Source organism: Mytilus galloprovincialis, chromosome 6 (assembly GCF_965363235.1).
Source record: "Mytilus galloprovincialis chromosome 6, xbMytGall1.hap1.1, whole genome shotgun sequence".
Lineage (NCBI taxonomy): Eukaryota > Metazoa > Mollusca > Bivalvia > Mytilida > Mytilidae > Mytilus > Mytilus galloprovincialis.
In genome coordinates, this window is record NC_134843.1 from 40,553,832 (window position 1) to 40,572,308 (window position 18,477).

General features: G+C 31.5%; 2 protein-coding genes across 2 annotated transcripts; one reads left to right on the forward strand and one right to left on the reverse strand.

Annotated features, from left to right (window-relative positions):
• Positions 1–455: 455 nt before the first annotated feature.
• LOC143078140 (uncharacterized) lies at positions 456–6,477 on the reverse strand. Its single transcript, XM_076253102.1, has 10 exons — positions 6,372–6,477; positions 5,862–5,986; positions 5,093–5,252; positions 4,454–4,559; positions 3,862–4,098; positions 3,218–3,318; positions 2,806–2,908; positions 2,211–2,328; positions 1,522–1,626; positions 456–867 (listed from the first exon to the last, which is right to left on the reverse strand). The coding sequence occupies exons 1-10, from the start codon at positions 6,425–6,427 to the stop codon at positions 737–739; spliced, it is 1,242 nt and encodes a 413-aa protein (XP_076109217.1). The 5' UTR covers positions 6,428–6,477; the 3' UTR covers positions 456–736.
• Positions 6,478–15,264: 8,787 nt separating this feature from the next.
• LOC143078141 (beta-1,3-galactosyltransferase 1-like) lies at positions 15,265–17,901 on the forward strand. The gene is made up of 2 exons (XM_076253103.1): positions 15,265–15,636; positions 16,492–17,901. Exon 2 carries the CDS (start codon positions 16,523–16,525, stop codon positions 17,561–17,563), a length of 1,041 nt encoding a protein of 346 aa, XP_076109218.1. The 5' UTR covers positions 15,265–15,636; positions 16,492–16,522; the 3' UTR covers positions 17,564–17,901.
• The last annotated feature ends 576 nt before the right edge of the window (positions 17,902–18,477 follow it).

Below are 18,477 nucleotides of genomic sequence, written 5' to 3' on the forward strand. Positions count from 1 at the left end.
TTACTTATAATACTGGTACCATTACTCAGACTTCTGAAATACAATAGTTATATGGAAACCGAAATAGACTAAAATGATATGACTTTTTTATTTCATTGCTTCTATTTCTAAGTCTTTGGAATAATCTTTTGACGTATGGTTGCTATCTTTTTACTGTAGACCTACACCACATTCCATGCAGAAGAAAAACACGACCTGTGAATTCCGTTTCTAGAACCATACTTGATATATTTCATCTTCTTTTTTATTTGACTTACCCAGTTAAATGAACCCTCCCTCAGTTGATAAGAAATAAACCAGCATATTCTCTACTTTTCGAGATAGATAAATATATATTTTTAAATGAAAATCTGAAATAAATGTTCACATAATTAATACTAGTAAACAACAACTAAGATCAAGTCATAATAATAATTTATAATAAAAGATTTTTTACACAAACAAACTTTCTCCTCAATACACGAACATTCTCATTCAGATACACAAATTCAAGACTTTTAGTCTTTAAGTCCACCGACCCATATTCTCCAGTCTGATTTAAACAGACATAATATTCTCGCACTTGCATAGACATATATATATATGTCATCCCTGTTTCACGCAGGCAATTATACTCTCACTTTATATATTTCACAGACCGCACACACATACATGTATACGCCTGCACATCAACAATGAAACACGTGTAGTTGTAACAAAATATTGTTCCATAATAAAGTCCTCATCTCATCAATGTTTATGTTTGCTCCATGTTTTCTGTAGACTTGCAAAAGAATCCCCATCTCTTTTGATTCCATGGGTTTGACTTGTACCATCCAAAGGCAACGTCCGATTCGTCTGTGGTGACCTTCAACTTCACGATCATACCTAAAAGAAAAAGTCAAGATTATTGTACAAACCTACATTCACTAAACTGGTGAATAATTACAAATAAACGATGATAAAGGGCTGCCCATTTGAAATATGAATTATATAAAAGACAAGTATCTTCTGGATTTCTATTTTTTTATTCCTTCCTAACTTAATCATTTTGGTTTATTTCACCTCTTCTTATATATGCATACAATTGATAAACATTTTAAATAATTCTAGTTTTCTATTCTTGTTGTTTTGTGATATTAATGTTGTTGTCTTAATAACGTAAACTGTACACTTATTAGTACATTAAAAATATTTTAAATGTCTAAAACTCATTTTTTTCACTCACTGAAACAGATGATGAAGGCAGTGACAGACTTGTACCGTTGTTGGTGAAATTTTGTTTTTGAAGATGTCTTTTTTGTTGTGTTTTGTTTTGTTGTGTTCTTTGATTCCTGTCTCAGTGACGTATTTCCTTAAACATATTTCTACATGTATTTAAATCTAGATAGTGTTTCAATTATTGTCATTGCTGTTGGCTTGGGGCTTATTTTCACAAAAATGTTTCTTATCGATCTGCTTCATACTTTTGACCTGTAATGTCATCTGGTATTATCGTATTTTCTTCATTGACCTTATTTGAAACTATTGTAATGAATTTACCTTTCGTAGTTTTGACAAAACATTCGTTTGTTTTCTCGGACAAGTTTGTTTTCTCCAAATAATTGTTGCTTAAAAAATTGAGCTGGTTGTCTTGGAAACTGACGTCTGCAAAACAATTTGTTATATGTTTTATAAGTTAAAAGCTAATTGTAGCACAGATTAACATAGTTAAGTTGTTTGAGCATTAGCACCTCTGAATCGTCCAGCATTTTACCTCAATATTGTATGTCTTATAGATTCGCTTTCTGTACGTGAAATACATTTATTGGTAACCGCCTGACATCAAGACCAACGCCAAATATAAAGTTAACATTTTAGCCACGGTCCATAGAAGACATCAGTAATTATTGGACAACAGTATGATAACCTAAAAAATTGTTAATTTCCTTTATGTTGGTGCTTGATTGCATATACCCTACAATTTGCTCTTTTGAATCACAAAACACATACATAGTCAATACAAATAATGACATGTTGATTTTCTCTTTTGACTGTTTTTATATTTTGTCATGTCCGGATCTTTTTAAAGCTATCTATACTGTATGCGTTTTTCCTCCTTGTTAAAGGCCTTATAGTTTCCGATAGATGTTGTACGTCCTCGTCCGTTGTTTTCTGATAGATAGATCTAGGTATCATTTGTAAACAAAAACCCGTACTATATCTAAATATACAAATAATAACAAACTTACTATTATTATTGCGTTGCGTTTTGGCTGTTTCAGATGGTTGTTTCTTCATTTTCTGTTGCGCGGTCTTGTGACTGACAAATTGTACATCTGGTAATTTGGTTTTTGCAGTACGAAATTCCTACACAAATAGCATTCAGTAATTAATATTGCAATCAAAACTTACAAATAACTGTGTATAAAGAGAATGCATAAAATATTTGTTGCAAATGTATGAACGCATTAAACAAAAAGCAGGGAAAAAACTGTTTTCAAGTCTGTTCTCTGTAAACTTGATAATAAACTGATTATTGAAAATTGGATTTACATTTTATACGCAGACACGCATTTCGTCTGCAAAAGACTCATCAGTGACGCTCGAATAAAAACGTTAAAGAGAGAGAGAGAGAGAAAAAGAGAAAAAAAAAGAACAAAGTTAAATAGCGTAGCGGACCCAAAATTCCAACAGTGTTTTTATACAGCTACGGTAATCTTTCCTTGTGTAAAAATCCTTAGAATTTCAAAAACTGCAAAGTTTTGTAAATAGTAAACACATTATGACGATTTTTTCTTTAGGGACATATTTGTTTTGTCTAGAAGGTAAGGTAAAAATAAATACCTGTGGTAAACTGAACTGGTATATGGAGCTAAGCTTCTCTACAATTGATTCCGTAGCCAACCGGTAGTCGAAATTGTCAATGTGTGGAATTACTTCATAGAATCTACAAGAGAACAAAAAAAGAATCAGCAAAAAGAGTATTTGATACCAACCAGAACTGCAGGGATAATTTTTCATTTTTTGTTTGTCTGACAATCATTTGTGGGTATTTTTTCTCTCAATCTATTAGGTCAGCAAATGCTAAGTGTACATTAAAAAAAACTAAATCTCAAAGAGAGGCCGAAAAGTTTCGTTTATTAATAACTATAAAGTATGAGTTCTCAGACTCTCTCTCATGAACAGTCACCCCTTTATTTCCTTTAACCGCCCATATGAAAAAAATTCAAAATTATATCTTACACCAATAACTTACTTGTTAGTTTGTGTTGCTAAGATGTATTTCAGACACACCAGTCCGCTTTGTATGCGCTCTACCAAATTATATCTTATATCTTCCAATAGATCCCTTTCGAGCTAGAGAGTATATAATGAAAAATAGTATCAGAACTGATCTATGATAAGCAGATACTGACTAAATATTAATTAGGCCGTAAGTGTTCTTGTTTGAATTGTTTTATATTTGTGATTTCGGTTCCTTTTACAGCTGACTATGCGGTATGGACCTTGCTCATTGTTGAAGGCCGTACGGTGCCATATAGCTGTTGATTTCTGTGTCATTTTGTCTCTTGTGGAGAGATATCTCATTGGCAATCATACCACATTTTCTTTTTTTAAAGTTAATGTACAAATAATTATTTTCCGTTTCCTTTCTTTGAATTTTAAAAATTACGTGACAGGAAGTTTGAACCAAGAAATTGATGATTTGTTTGTGAGAACTTGGTATGTGTTCTTTGCAAGTCAATAACATAGTTTATTCATGCTAGAACACCAGTGAACTATTTTTTGCATACACATCTGGTAAAAATTGAAGTGTTTTTTCCCTAACAAAGTGTTTATACTGTTTTCGGTAATATGTAATTCTTAGATTTTAAATTTTAGTTCTTCTGTCATACTAACCAATCTCAAGGCATTTCGTGTTGTTTGCTCTTTTGTCAACAAAGTTTGATATCTTTTTGCTGTTTCTGTTGCTTTCCCCTTTCTATGATTTATGATAGTTTGCAAATAATTTATCCTGTCATCTCTGACTTTCAACTTTGATCTTGATAGTTTATCTGCATTGAAATATCTTGGCAACTCAATCTTCTTCAAGCATGCTTCGTATTTCTGTACCTTACTGTCAGCAACCCAACACATCTTAAAAAGTTGCAACAAGATTTTTTAGTTGTAAGCCATATAATATACTTCATGTTCTTAGCAATAGCCGCAAATAGGTGTGCATAAACACTAAAGATTGCGAAATTATAGATACTTATTTTACCACTACCTATAACCTGGACTTCTTTTTGAGAAAGGTTGTATTTGTATTTTAGCCTTCAGTAAAGAAAGAGAAAAGAAACCAATACCGTTGGATCACCCGTGCAATTCTAATTGCATTTCGCATATACAGCTTTTAAAAATATAATAACTGACCAAACCCTTTGCACCCCTTTCTTCTCCCCTACCCAAAATATAAGGTTAAAAATGAGTGGTTTACGCCGTAAGAATTTACCTTCTGTTGTCTTTGTAGTTTCTTATAAACATGTGTGTGTGCCCTTCTCAGTTTATTCATTTCATCAAGTCTTGCATAATATTCATCAGTTGTTGTTTGATCAAATCTAGAAATATATAATGCCGTATAAATACAACTTTTGTTGATAAAACCGACATATACATCAACAATTTTATGTAAATAGAAAAAGAACTCAATTTTTACAAAAAGGTTTACAAGTAGCCAGCTGAAGGACGCCTCCGGGTGCGGGAGTTTCTCGCTACATTGAAGACCCATTGGTGGTCTTCGGCTGTTGTCTGCTCTATAATCGGGTTGTTGTAGCTTTGACACATTCCCCATTTCCTTTCTCAATTTTATGAACTATTAGATAATTGATATATTAGAGATTTGTAATTCTGTTTTCAGTAATATATAAAGTCTATATGTTCCCGTAAAGAATAAACTCTTGACAGCGACCATTATGTCTTTTCAAGATTGTGTCTATCAAAACATAAGCATTAGATCTCAAGATAACCAATACAGTTCTGATAATGCGGACAGACAGACAGACAAACGGCTGTTTACTTATTCATGTTTTCGTGTAATGGAACATCTTTTGACAGTATATAATATACTATTTTATTTTAAACAACAACTTACGTTGAAATTGGCTGTATACTGTGGGAGGTTGGAACAAGTTTAACGATTTTGTTTTGAACTCTTTCAGAATTTTTACTTCTAGCTGTCTGATTGTGTCGGCTTGCAACACCCAACAGCGTCTCAGTCAGTAAATAAAACAACTTGTTTAATTCCGGAAATTCTAGAACGGAAAATAATATGCATCTTATTATAAAATAGAGACAAGGTGTATATTAAGTAAACTTTATCAAAGTATGCAAATAATAAAGGCTTCCCGAAACATGATGAAGACGCCAATTTAAAACATATTCTCGGTTGAAGACTTACTGTAATTGAATTCAAAAATCTTTTTTGTTTTTTCGTTATATTTAGTAACTGAAGTTTCTAAAATGTAATATGCTTGATAAAGAAAGCATATGCACATCAATCGGGTGAGCGTGTTAGCAAATATTTAGCAACATTCACGTTTCTAATTTTGGTAACATTGTGAACGCTACCCTTACTTGGTTTTTTTATTCATATTTAAAAATGATTACTAAAACTACACAGAAAACATTTAAGTTTATGTTTGTGTGCTTATCACAAAAGTAAAAATCCGATTCGATCAAACTTTCGAGTCTTAATTTAAAATTAATTTCTGTACACTATTTCATCGATATAAAGTCTAAAAAATGTGAAAGTCTATGAAAGTGTTTTTCGAAATAATTCTTAGTATAATTCTTAGTATTCTCAACTTTTGTTTGCATTTGAAATTTTCCACCACTAGAACTAACGGTATGTTTATTCTTACCCATATTCTGTTTATAAGTCATCAATTTCTTCATGATGCCTTTTATTTGTTGTATTGGGAAATCAGATGATTTCGAATTGAAGCTCATATCAAGTGACTCGGTTATTGTGGCGAATACATCGATTCTGAAAGAAAAATGTAGTAAGTTTCACATCAAGTGAAGAACCTTACGAAATGTTTAAATTTTCCTTTTGACAATCAAGTTGGATGAGTGGCGGTAGGAAGTGTCACCCCGAATTCTCGAAAATAAATAAGTCTTTTCTGGATCCAGAAAAAATGATTATTAATTCCCGAGTCTTGATAAGTGTAAATCCCACATTCCCGCGAAAATAAGGACACAGTCACGATTTCCCGCAAAAATACAGGCCTAATCTGAACGTCCCACATGGATTGTTAAATTTTGAAAAATATGCATTGAACATAATTTGTGGAAACAATGAAACTTTACGCGGTTATAAACATATTTTTAGATAAAAACAATAACAAAAAAGTCAAACAACAACAACTTACGTTTTGTGTGCAACAGTAGTAATGCTGTTAATATCCGGAAAATAGACACAATCCATTTTTTTTTTTTTTTCGCTACTCAAAATTCTCTTGCTAAACTATCCGTCGTAGTGAAGGAAAGATAGCTAGGATGGCAATAAAGACGTAACGTCATAATCTGAACGTCTTTTCGTTGGACGTTTGGACACAGATAAAGAGACAAAATACCAAAAGTAACGTAATTTTTAATTGGTCGCATCGCCGCTACCGAAGGACAAACTTGTAAAAGCATGCTATGAACAGTTTAAATAGCTCTTTGAAAAGAAATAGAGAAATGGCAAATGTCCTTTGTTTATGTTCTGCATTTTTTCTATCCAAAGAGCAACTTATTTTACATATTTCAATGCGTTCAAAATGCTATCCTGCGCGATAAAAAATACTAAAAGTTTGCAAAAACCTGTCAACATTGCGATTTGGTTCTATCATCAGACGTCTATTATTTTGTGATTTGTTAAAAAATTCATTAACTATGATACAATGAATATAAATATATTGAAAAACTTTTTGAAAATGGTCCTGGGTGAAATAAATCTTGGTGACTTCTTTGTTAACATATATGAATTTATTACCCAGCCGCTTATACTCAATTTATTGTCTGAAAACCAAATGTCTTGACGACGATATCGCCTTTCCAGTATACATGCTTACGGCGGCAATTAGTTTGCGGTCGTGTACTAACAGTAGTCAGTTTATGAGGTGTCTTCATGTCATGACCATACAATATTCCAAAACATAATTGAAAAACATAAACGATTAATCAAAGAAAATTTACATGTAGATGTATTTAAAAACATACGCTACTTTTTTTTTCAATCATACTCTGCAAAAGAAAAGAAAAAACGCTTAGTAATTCAGATTCGTTTTTAGAAAGTTTTCGATAGACATCAAATAATTTCTAATTTGAGTAATGAGTTATTAGTGGTGTATCTAAAATTCGAAATGCCGATCCGAGCATTGAGAGAGAGAAAAATGGAAGAAATGTATACAAAATAATGAGAACTATAAATGTGGACAGCGAAAACTATTGGAAAATAACTGGTCAAGAGAAAGAATATACCAGCTCACAGTATTGCTCCAGTAACTGAAACTTACTTTTACTTGATTGTTCAGATGATGTTGGTACCTATGATCAAATACAAATGTTTATTGGATTTTCTGAATGCATATTGATCTTGCACAATATCAAAAAGCGATCTTTTTGGTGATGAGTATAGTAAATGAGTTTTAAAAAGCTTCATTATTTATTGAGTAGCTGTTTTGACAATAAATGTGTTATAGGATTACTCATATTTTTGTATAGATTATTTATAAAGATATCTAATGTTTTGCACTAGATACACATTTTGACAATAAATATCTCTTCAGTGATTCTCGAGGACAATTTTTATGAAAATTCAAAACTTATTAAAGATAAATAGCGTATTGACCAAAAACAGCAAAAAGTACAGTGCACAATAGCAATAGCCATGCAAGGAAAATTTAATTCCTAATCTAAAATAATGTTTTCAAAATAGAAATCTGAACACGATCTTCGTGTTTTCATGCCAGTACTTCGGTCATGACTGGCTACTTACAACTATCTCACTGCTTCCATAAATAAGTAACCTTTCTCCGGCGCAGTTGTAGTTTCCATAAAAAGTGATCTAAAGTTACTCATTTTCAGTTAAATTCGCGTGGCTAATATCACTTTTCAGGCCTTAAAATGTATCACCATGTTTAGCAGAATAAGTTTTCCCGAAATGGAGGACCGATGCACTCCACTTCTGAGAAAATCTTGTGAAAAAGGGAAGGATAGAACGGATGCTTGTTAGGCAAACTTGAGAATTTCACCGAAAAAGCGCTTATGCCAAATATTCTTTTATATGTGCGTCTGAAGCTATGATTTCTAAAGTAAATAAAGTAAACTTTGACTTTTTGCATTCTTTTTTATTATAAAAATTTCAGGCAAAGCTATTCTTCTGTCTTCTGCTTTTAACATCTAAAAAAAATAAAGATTGCAAAGAATTAAAAATGGCTAATATTTTTTAAATAATTATACCAAGAAGTATCGTATATTGTACCATTACGTATTACCCATATCATTTTTTGCCAAATAGAAGTATAAAAAGGTAATTGATTTAAATGCAATTAAAAATAAGATTAATTCGTTTATTGGTTGGTTTGTATGGTAAATTTCCAGTGACATGTAGTATGCATAATCAATTTTGGAAAAACATACCGTAGTATTTCTCTATATTCCTAATCCTTAGATTTTTGTCTTTTCTGAAGTTCCTTGTCCTTTTTCTTGTCAAACAATCGGTATCGTATTCTGTAAATCTTAAAATAAACAAGACTTCAATTTAAAGTCGCAAAAAAAAATGATTAACAGCTTTGAAAATATAAACGTTTTTTTTAAGAGTTGTAAACTTAACAGCTCATATGGTTTGCTCTCAAACAAACACATTACAATATTCATTTAGCGAGGAAGAACAATTGAGCAATGAAAAAGGGTCGAAATCGTCACTGATCATCACCTTCTTCAACAAAAAACGTATAATGTTGTGAGCACTGAATATAATGTTGTGAGCACTTATATAATGTTGTGAACACTGCATATAATGTTTTGAACACTGCATATAAAGTTGTGACCGCTGCATATAATGTTGTGAACACTGCATATAATGTTGTGACCACTATATATAATGTTCCGACAACTGCATATAATGGTGTGGCTACGAAATACTATAACTAAAACTAACTTCTAAGAAGACAATACGAGGATCGAAAGTTTACATTGAATGTATGTATTGTGGTAATAGTAATTACAAGCAAATGCTGGATTCATTGCTCTCAAAAAACTTTCCTAGATTACCCTTCATAACAAAAATACACGGAAAGCTGACATAACGCAAGCAGCTATATAGTTATATACAATGTCTAACAAACAAACAAATAGCAGGCTTAAAAAGTTGAATCGGCTGTTTCTGTTAAAAAAAACCAAATGTTTGTAGACTATCTGTATAGATCTATATAACCTAAGCAACAACAATCTTGCAACGTCATCATTCGTTTTAAGACGTTCGGTCATTATAACTTTTAAGCACCTCACTTTGCATCCGTACTGTACCTTCGATATGCTTCTGCCAAATTTTTACTTATAATGTTGTAAAATAATTATTGGACTACCGACTTCGTTTAAAGTACATAAATGTATACAATACTCAAATTAAATTACGGGGTTAAAGCCTAAAATTGCAAAGTTATAACACCATGCAAAATACGTACATGTGGCTGTCGTTTGTTGATGTGGTTTATAAGTGTTTCTCGTTTTTTATAGATTACAATATTTTTCAGTTTGGATTGTTTTACTCTAGCCATTTTGGGGCCTTTATAGTTTACTGTTCGGAGTAAGAAAAGGCTCCGTTTTGAAGGTAGTACTTTGACTTTTGACCAATAAGGGTTTACCATTTACATGGATGGAGAGTTGTTTCATTTGCACTCATACCACATCTCTTTATTTCTATAGCAGAAGAATAAAACGTACTCAAAAACGAAATTACCCTATGAATTGATTATTATGTGTATCTATGAAAATTCAAATAGTATCCAGATTACTGATAAGACTGTTTCTTGGAAAAACCAAGCACGGCAATATAATTGTAGTGAGAACATGGTGCCTTGTGTGGAGCAGGATCTGCTTAACCTTCCGGAGCACCTGAGATCACCCCTAGTTTTTGGTGGGGTTCGTGTTGCTTATTCTTTAGTTTTCTATGTTGTGTACTATTGTTTGTCTGTCTGTCTATTCATTTTAAGACAAGGCGTTGTCAGTTTATTTTCGATTTATGAGTTTGACTGTCCCTCTGGTATCTTTCGTTCCTCTTTTATATAAAAACTCGACCCCATACATGACGCACGTAAAACAAGTTGAACTTTAGGCAAAGATCTAACTGAAGATACTTTAATGTTACCTATAGTCCACAGAGTACTTGTAAGTATATATGAGCAGCGGCAATTTTGATTGAAATAATGTAATACAATGTAGATTTATTATGGTTTTTATACTGAAAATTGTATATTTAGAATGTGTTTACTTTTTGTACAATAGTCATTTATCTAGTACAAATGAAACAATAGGATAATTATTCCAGAAACTATCCGGTGCAATACTTAATTGCTTGTTGTATGAACTCATTAATATCAAATTTTACACGATCATGTAAATTCAGCTGTAAACATTTGACTTTTTAAAAAGTGTTCTCAAATATATAGTTTTCGATATTAATTTTCTTGAGTTTATGAAGAGATAAAAAGAGATTTTTGAAGAAGCGAGTGATTATCTAACGTTTTTATTTATCACATGTTTCCCTAGTTTTATATAACTATCTTTGTCATGTGATAAATTACAAAAAAAAACATAGGTTATGTTATAGTTATTGACCAAGCAAGTCGGTATATGCCATTTAATCTGCACAGCACGAGATGACCCAATAACCCGAACGACGTAGGAGTTCGGGTTATTGGGTCATCTCGTGCTGTGCAGATTAAATTACATATACCGATTTGATTGGCCAATAACTGTTTTAACAATTCAATTCAATTCAATTCAAATATTTATTGTCATATAAACTCTGAACAATAAGTTTGTGACAAATAATATAAACATACACAAAATACATTTAACAAACAAAACCATGAAAACAAAAAAAGCAAAAAAGCAAAACAATCTATCTATATGATATATAAATATATTTTATAAATAAATCAAGAGTCCCCTGTCCTCAGTTCTAATGCCTGTTTAAAATAGGACCCTAAGCTTTCTACTTCTTTTGAGGTTGATGGATAAAGAAGATATTTAATTTTTTCATTTTCTTGCCAGGACATAAAATCTGGCATATGTTTAATTACATTTCCTATAAAGTTATCTCTTAGTTTAGCAATTTTTTTGCAGTATAAAATAAAATGGGCTTCATCCTCCATTGTATTACAGGATGTGCATAGTCTTTTTTTCTCTAGGTATTTTTAAATGTCTTCCTTTTTCTATCATTAAATTATGATCGCTAATTCTCATTTTTGTTATGTTCCTTCTCTTTTCAAAAGATTTACAGTTTAAGTAGTTTTCCATTTCTAAATTTTGCTTTAAACCTTTATATAAATACAATTTACTTTTTTTATCTATTTTTTCAAATTTTTGTTCGAATAATAACACATGACGCAATTACCAATTTACGTGAACGTTTTAGAAATGTGGACGTTATTCCGCAATCCACTGATCCTAGGAAAGTTTCTTGTAGGGGAAATACGACTTTGGTAAGTTTAAAATTAATATTTTTTTTGATATTTAGACTCATTCTAAAATTGCGATTTAATGGTGTATTTATTTTTATCGTTTCCGTTAAATTTATTCCCAATTTTCATTTAATTGGTGACGATTAAGACTTTGACAAATTGTGTACTTTCAAATTGGTGTATGAAAAGAAAAATAACTGCAAGGGTTATTGAGTTTAAATTAGATTAATTGCTTTTGAATTTCTTTCCCTCAATGATATGCTTAGAGAAAAAAAGAACCGAGGAAGATGTTATATTACCTAAATTTTCAATGTTAAATAAACAGAAAATACATTTCTCTTTTAAAACATTTTACCACCCCCCCCCCCTCCCCCCCCTCCCCCCCCCCCCCAACCAATTTCCTTTTTATCTACTGTATTACTTTTTAAGACACGTCCATCTAAATAAAGTCTGATTGATCTCCAGCTAACCAGCTAATCCCCGTTTTGAAACTAACTTAAATATGATCCTCATTAAATTCGATCCAAAACTAGTCCTTTTATAGGAATAGCTATCAAAAAAGTCGTTATAATTCCATTGAGTCTGAAACTAATCCAAATCAGATTTCTTTTATTCGGATATTCTAAGATACATTTCTTTTTTGGCAGAAATTACCAAAAATTGTTTTAACTATCTTCCTAACTTTAAAACACTGATTTAGATTTACGTTATACACAAAATATAATAAAATAGTTTATGTCCCAGCTTAGATAAAAAAAAAAAAAAAAAAAAGGAATGAGAAACCTTTCGTTTTCCTATTTTGAAACTACGATGTTTGTATACGAAGTTCAACTTTGTCGTAATTTCAAGGCAGACAGCGGATTCGGGGGTGGGGGCGAACAGGTCTTTAACCCTTGGATTGGACAAAGTATCGTGTTTTAGCTTAAAATCGTCAATTTTGTCTTTAGTCTCGCTACACTCGGTGATATTTTTTTTAATTTGATAGAATAACGCCCCTTTTAAAATCCAGGAACCGCCCCTTAAGATAAAAATAGATTTGAACTGTGCAGTATATCTGAGGTAGTTAATGCACACCTTTGCTGTGCATTATCCAGATTATAACACAGTAAGAACAAAGAGATTTAACTCTTGCCATGTGTTAAGAGTTAAGAATGTTTCTTTGGTATTTTCGCCTCTGTTTTAATTTATAACGGCAAATTTAAATAAAACTAAATTCGTATTGCCATTCTAGTACCGAAGTAGTTTCAGTCTTTCTATCATTGGAAGCTAGCAGTGGTAGTAATTCAATAATTTTACATAATATAGAAAGTTTACTTTTATTCAGCGCCATGTATTGCTATTTAATGCTCTTTTGAAGTGCTATTGCTTTAATATCTCTCTTTTTATCTCTCTATAACCTGCATCGAACACCAGTAATCATAATGAACTAACGTGGATCTGAAAGACAACACATAGCTAAATATACGATAAAATATTGGTGTTAAAGTCTTTTGTATTCATTTTTGATAACTATTCAAAATTTTATAAATCGGCTAAATTTACAATTCTTAGCAATCTTTTAGCATTTAGAATTTGGTCACAAATCAAGATAAGATAATACTGCATTACTCGTATAAACACGTACACATATAGCATAGACTCTAAAGACAACTAAGAGACACTAAATGCATATAGAATTGAGGATAATATAAAACGGGAATCTGTCAATAATCCGAAATCCCTTTTTACGCGATTGAAAATATCGATATAGTAAAACTTACATTTTCTTTTCGTTAATATTATAATTCATCACTGTAGAAATACGCGATTTCATCTAGAAAATATATAAATATTTCGTCCAGAAACAAATACATATAACTGTAATCATATAAATATGCCTTACGTTTGTTGATGTGTTACATATTTGTTTTTCGATCATTTTTTGTACATAAATTAGGCCATTAGATTGTTTTACATCTGTCATTTCGGGGCCTTTCATAGCGGACTATGCGGTATGGGCTTTATTCATTGTTGAAGACCGTGCGATGACCTATAGTTGTTAATTTCTGTGTCATTTGGTCTCTTACGGAGAGTTGTCTCATTGGCAATCATACCACATCTTCTTTTTTATATTGGTAAATCAAGTAGCGAAGCAAATCTTGGACAATTCAATAAAACATTTTTTCGTTGTCAATATTTGCTATTCACAGCACGAGTGTTGTTGAATAATGTTTCAACTATTAAAGACCTTCTTTCATTCCAGTCCCTATTTCCAAAGGAGCAGTACTAGTACCACGTCTAAATTTTTCGAACGTACATGTACTTCATTGGCTAGTGGTTTACAAGTTTGGGGTGAGATCTCACAAAATATGTTTAACCCCGCCGCATTTTTGCGTCTGTCCGGTGTCTCTGGCCATTGTTAGTCTTGTATCTTTCTTTTTTTAAATTTAAGTTCATTTATATGTTTTAGAGTTTGATATTGAGTCCATTTTCACTGAACCAGTACATATTTTTAGTTAGGGGCCAACTGATGCCCAACCCCGGGTGCAGGATTTTCTCACTGCGTGGAAGACCAATTGGTGGTCTTTCGCTCTTTGGTCAGGTTGTTGCCTTTCTGACATATTACCCATTTCCTTTCTTAATTCTATTCTATATATTTCTAGGTATATTTTTATGATGTTTGTCTTTACAATATACATTTCAAATTATTGTAAAGTAAGCAGTTTGCTACGTCCGTGTCACAGGCACTTGTCTCAGACTTGTTTTACCCTACATACCATAATAAATTACATTAAGGTATATAGGTGGTGGCAATCTAAGACAAGTGCCTGTGGTTCGTGTGAAATCTTATAACATTTTTCGTGAAATTAATTTATACAGATGTTCTAAATCTTTATAATATGTTCAATGCTAGAGTTTAAGCTAGGATTCTGATGGCTTCAGTCACTTACATGCGTTATACCTAACCGACCTTTTATTGACAACAATCTAGCACAGTTGTAACGTGAACTTTGATATATGTATGCTGAATGTGATTTTTCAGCATTTTAGTAGTACTGACCTAATATTTATTTTAAAATTAAAAAAAAAGTCTTTCTTAAATTTTGATATGTAGTCAGAAGGTTCTATTTTTTCTGCATTTCGTTTTAATACATTATTTCCCCCTCTCATTTAATAAAGTGATTTCTAATTTTATACATATTATTTTAATTAAATTTTCTCCATGCATGGCACACACCACCTATATCACCATAGAGAGTTAAATTAGGTGTTAATTTTCCAACAACCACCAAATATCATGTTGTGAATATTAGGATTAATGTGAACACAATATGACTTCTGTAATTTGTTCTATTTATGGAAAAATCATGTCAAGTAATCAAAAATGTCACGTGAACCTGTGGCAAATAACACGTTAAAACATAATAAAATTGAAAGAAATATGTTAATATTTGTACATTCTAGATTATTAATATTATTTCCGTTTTACATATATTGTTTTAAATGAAGACACAATATTGATTGATAGATGTTTGTTTACATGTAATATATGACAATATATGACAATATAAGTAATGAAAAACATCGTCCTGGGAAAAATTACTTTACATACATATAGAAAAATTAAACATAACGAAAGCAATATAACATTAATACGTTTTACTACTACAATGATGGCCACGCCTTTTTGTTATTGCAATACAACCTGTGATTCGTTTAATCCTCTTATAATGAATATTTCATTACACCAGAAACAACCTAACAGCAGCAACGAAGAAGAATGTGTTTTAACAACAGGTGTATGCAAGCGACTTGTGTTAAGGCGTAAATAACGTGGATACACTTAAAACACCTTTCAAATTGTATTATTCATTGTGGAACATGTTAATGAAACAATGTTATAAAGGTTGGAGTGTTCCTGCAAGAAGTTGTATACATGATGAAAATATCGTCAAATTTGGATAAATTTCACGAAGTTATAAAGGTATGTTTGTGTTTATCTAGCAATCTCCTTTTTTTCCGCGGAAACTATATGCTTATGTAGGTTAACCCTTGTTTTGGAAAATGCTTTCTACATATTTCGATATACCCGAAACTAACAAATGCACTAAATTCCAAGGTACATTGATAATCAAGCATCCATACGTGTACAGACACTTGATTGTATGCCTCGTTTTACATTTCTCGATTAGTTCAGTCAGTCTTATCACAGTCATGTTCAGTCAATATTAATAAAAAATAAAAAATACAGAAGCTAAAATCAAAGCAATAACTTCACCTTATTCATCACTATGATAAAAAAAGAGAAAGGTAAACTATTATGTCGTATTTTTATGAAGAAGCACAAAGAATGTATTTATGTAAAACCAATATGTATCGAAGAAAGATAATGAAAAACGTAACAAGATACCTAAAAAGAGGGTGAAACATACCAGAGGGACAGTCAAACTCATAGATAGAAAAAACAACTGACAACGCCATGGCTAAAAAAGAAAAAAAACAGAAGAGACAAATGATAGTACACAAGACACAACATAGAAAAGTAAACAATAAGCAACATGAACCCTACCAAAAACTGGGGGTGATCTCATGTGTTCCGGAAGGGTAAACAGATCTTTGAAAAGTTAATTAGCATGGAGCATCAATGAAATATCATACGTCGAAGAAAACTAGTCAATAATATGTAAAGTTATATAATTTAATTTGGCACATTCAAAAAGATAATAGTAGCTTTTCGATATTGTCAACAAACAGCTTAAAATAGAAGGACGAAAGATACCAGAGGGACAGTCAAACTTATAGATAGAAAATAAACTGAACTTTTTATTTTCTCTTGCAGATTTACATGTTTATTGGACTATTTTCTTAAGATGATAACTAAGCGTCTTAAAATGTTCCTGCGCTGTTCTGTGAAAAACATCGTATTACTGTGTGTATTAGTAATACTTCTTATCCTTGGATCCTTAATGACAGATATTCCGATGGAAAAACGTTCGGATAATACTTACCATTTGGACTCATATACTAGTAACATAAGTTCATCAACAGTTCGGAACAATCATTCTACTAATTTTTCTGTAGTCAGAAAATCTATAACCGTTAAAAATTTAAACCAAAAAGATTTGTACAGTCATCCTTATAAATACATAAATACTCCATCTAAAACATGCAATCATAAAGGATCTAAAACGGACCCTTTTCTTTTAATAATAATCAAGTCAAACGTCAGAAATATGGATAACAGAATAGCAATACGATCCACATGGGGAAATATATCCGATCCATCGGTAAGAGTTGTCTTTCTTTTAGGATTTTCCCCTTTCCTTGAAAAGTTCATTAGAATGGAGCAATCTATGTACGACGATATTATACAGGAAGATTTCCTTGATAATTATAATAATAATACACTTAAAACTATTATGGGATATAATTGGAGTGTCACCAACTGTAAAAACACCAAATATCTCTTTTTTGTTGATGATGACTATTTAGTGAATGTTCGGCTACTCTTAGATGTTTTTCGGAAGCGTTTACCTAGTAGTATTTTTACAGGATGTGTTTGGTATAATGCTAAACCCAACCGAAACGTACGCCGGAAGTGGTATGTTTCTATAAAGGAATATCCGGATAAACATTGGCCTCCGTATGCAACTGGTGGCTCTATCTTAATGACATATGATTATGCAAATAAAATGAAGGAGGGATTTAAATCCATTAAACCTTTATACATCGATGATGTATACCTTGGAATAGTTGCCAAAAAACTTAATATTCCATTAACTAATGATGGTCGATTTCATCCATATTACAACTTGGGAAGGATTCACCAAATGTATTCTATTCATAATTTTCAATCGCCAAATAAACTTGTGGAAGATTGGAAAAAATTAAGAAGTATTTTAAAAGCTTAGTTTCTTTAAAGTCGATTCTTTAATGGAACTACTGATTTGAAGAAAACAAATCACGATTATTATTATGTATCAGACGTGAAAAATGTTAAAAACATAATGAATCTATAGCCTAAAATGTTCATTTTAAACTATGGACAAAAAACGGAATGCGTGTAACACGCTGAAGAATCACAATAAAACTTACATATAAAACGTATATTGCTAAACTAATGGACCATTATGAACACATAATATTGATAAACAGAATATAAAATGACGGATTGAAACAGAGTGTATCAAAGAGGATTCCTGGATTGCTTGGGAATTATTTTATTGTTGGAGTGCTAGCTTTTTTATTTTGTATGATTGTAATTACGATAAGATGCGTTTAACAAAAACGCCAAAAAATGTATGAAAAATGAAAATGATGAATACAACAAATCAGTATTTATGAAATCCATAACTGTGGTTGATTTTTTTTTAGGTATTTATCCATATACCATTATACAATTGCAAATTTATTGTATCTAAATTTTGAATGACTATGATTATCATTGTCGTTGTCGTTGTCGTCGTTATCATCATCGTCAATAATGAAGATAACGATGATTGTAAGGACTAGTGAAAAGTTATTTCTACTATACCGAAACGCTGAGCCAGATTTTTGACGTGCTATTTCACAAGGTAACAGTTTGCAAGAAGACATGTTACCTTGTAGACATATCATTCTGCCTCCAATTAGACCAATGTTTGCTCTTATACCTAGATGTCGTTTGTACAGCGGAGAAGACTTAGTAGCAAATGCGAAAGTTAGAGTCTTTGTTTTGATAAAAGCAGATATATCTAAGGAAAAAAGTAGGTAACCGATGTTTTAATTTAGTAAATCCATTAGACACAATCAATGTACTAAGCAAAAGACATTGGGTGTGTATTAA

Bases quoted from the DNA above. Each gene is read 5' to 3' on its own strand.
- LOC143078140 (XM_076253102.1), bottom strand. From the start codon at position 6,427: ATGGATTGTGTCTATTTTCCGGATATTAACAGCATTACTACTGTTGCA. The intron at 3,319-3,861 runs GTTAGTATGACA...TATACTCTCTAG, and splicing joins CACGAAATGCCTTGAGATTG to CTCGAAAGGGATCTATTGGA. The intron at 2,909-3,217 runs GTAAGTTATTGG...GTTCTCTTGTAG, and splicing joins TTAGCAACACAAACTAACAA to ATTCTATGAAGTAATTCCAC.
- LOC143078141 (XM_076253103.1), top strand. From the start codon at position 16,523: ATGATAACTAAGCGTCTTAAAATGTTCCTGCGCTGTTCTGTGAAAAAC.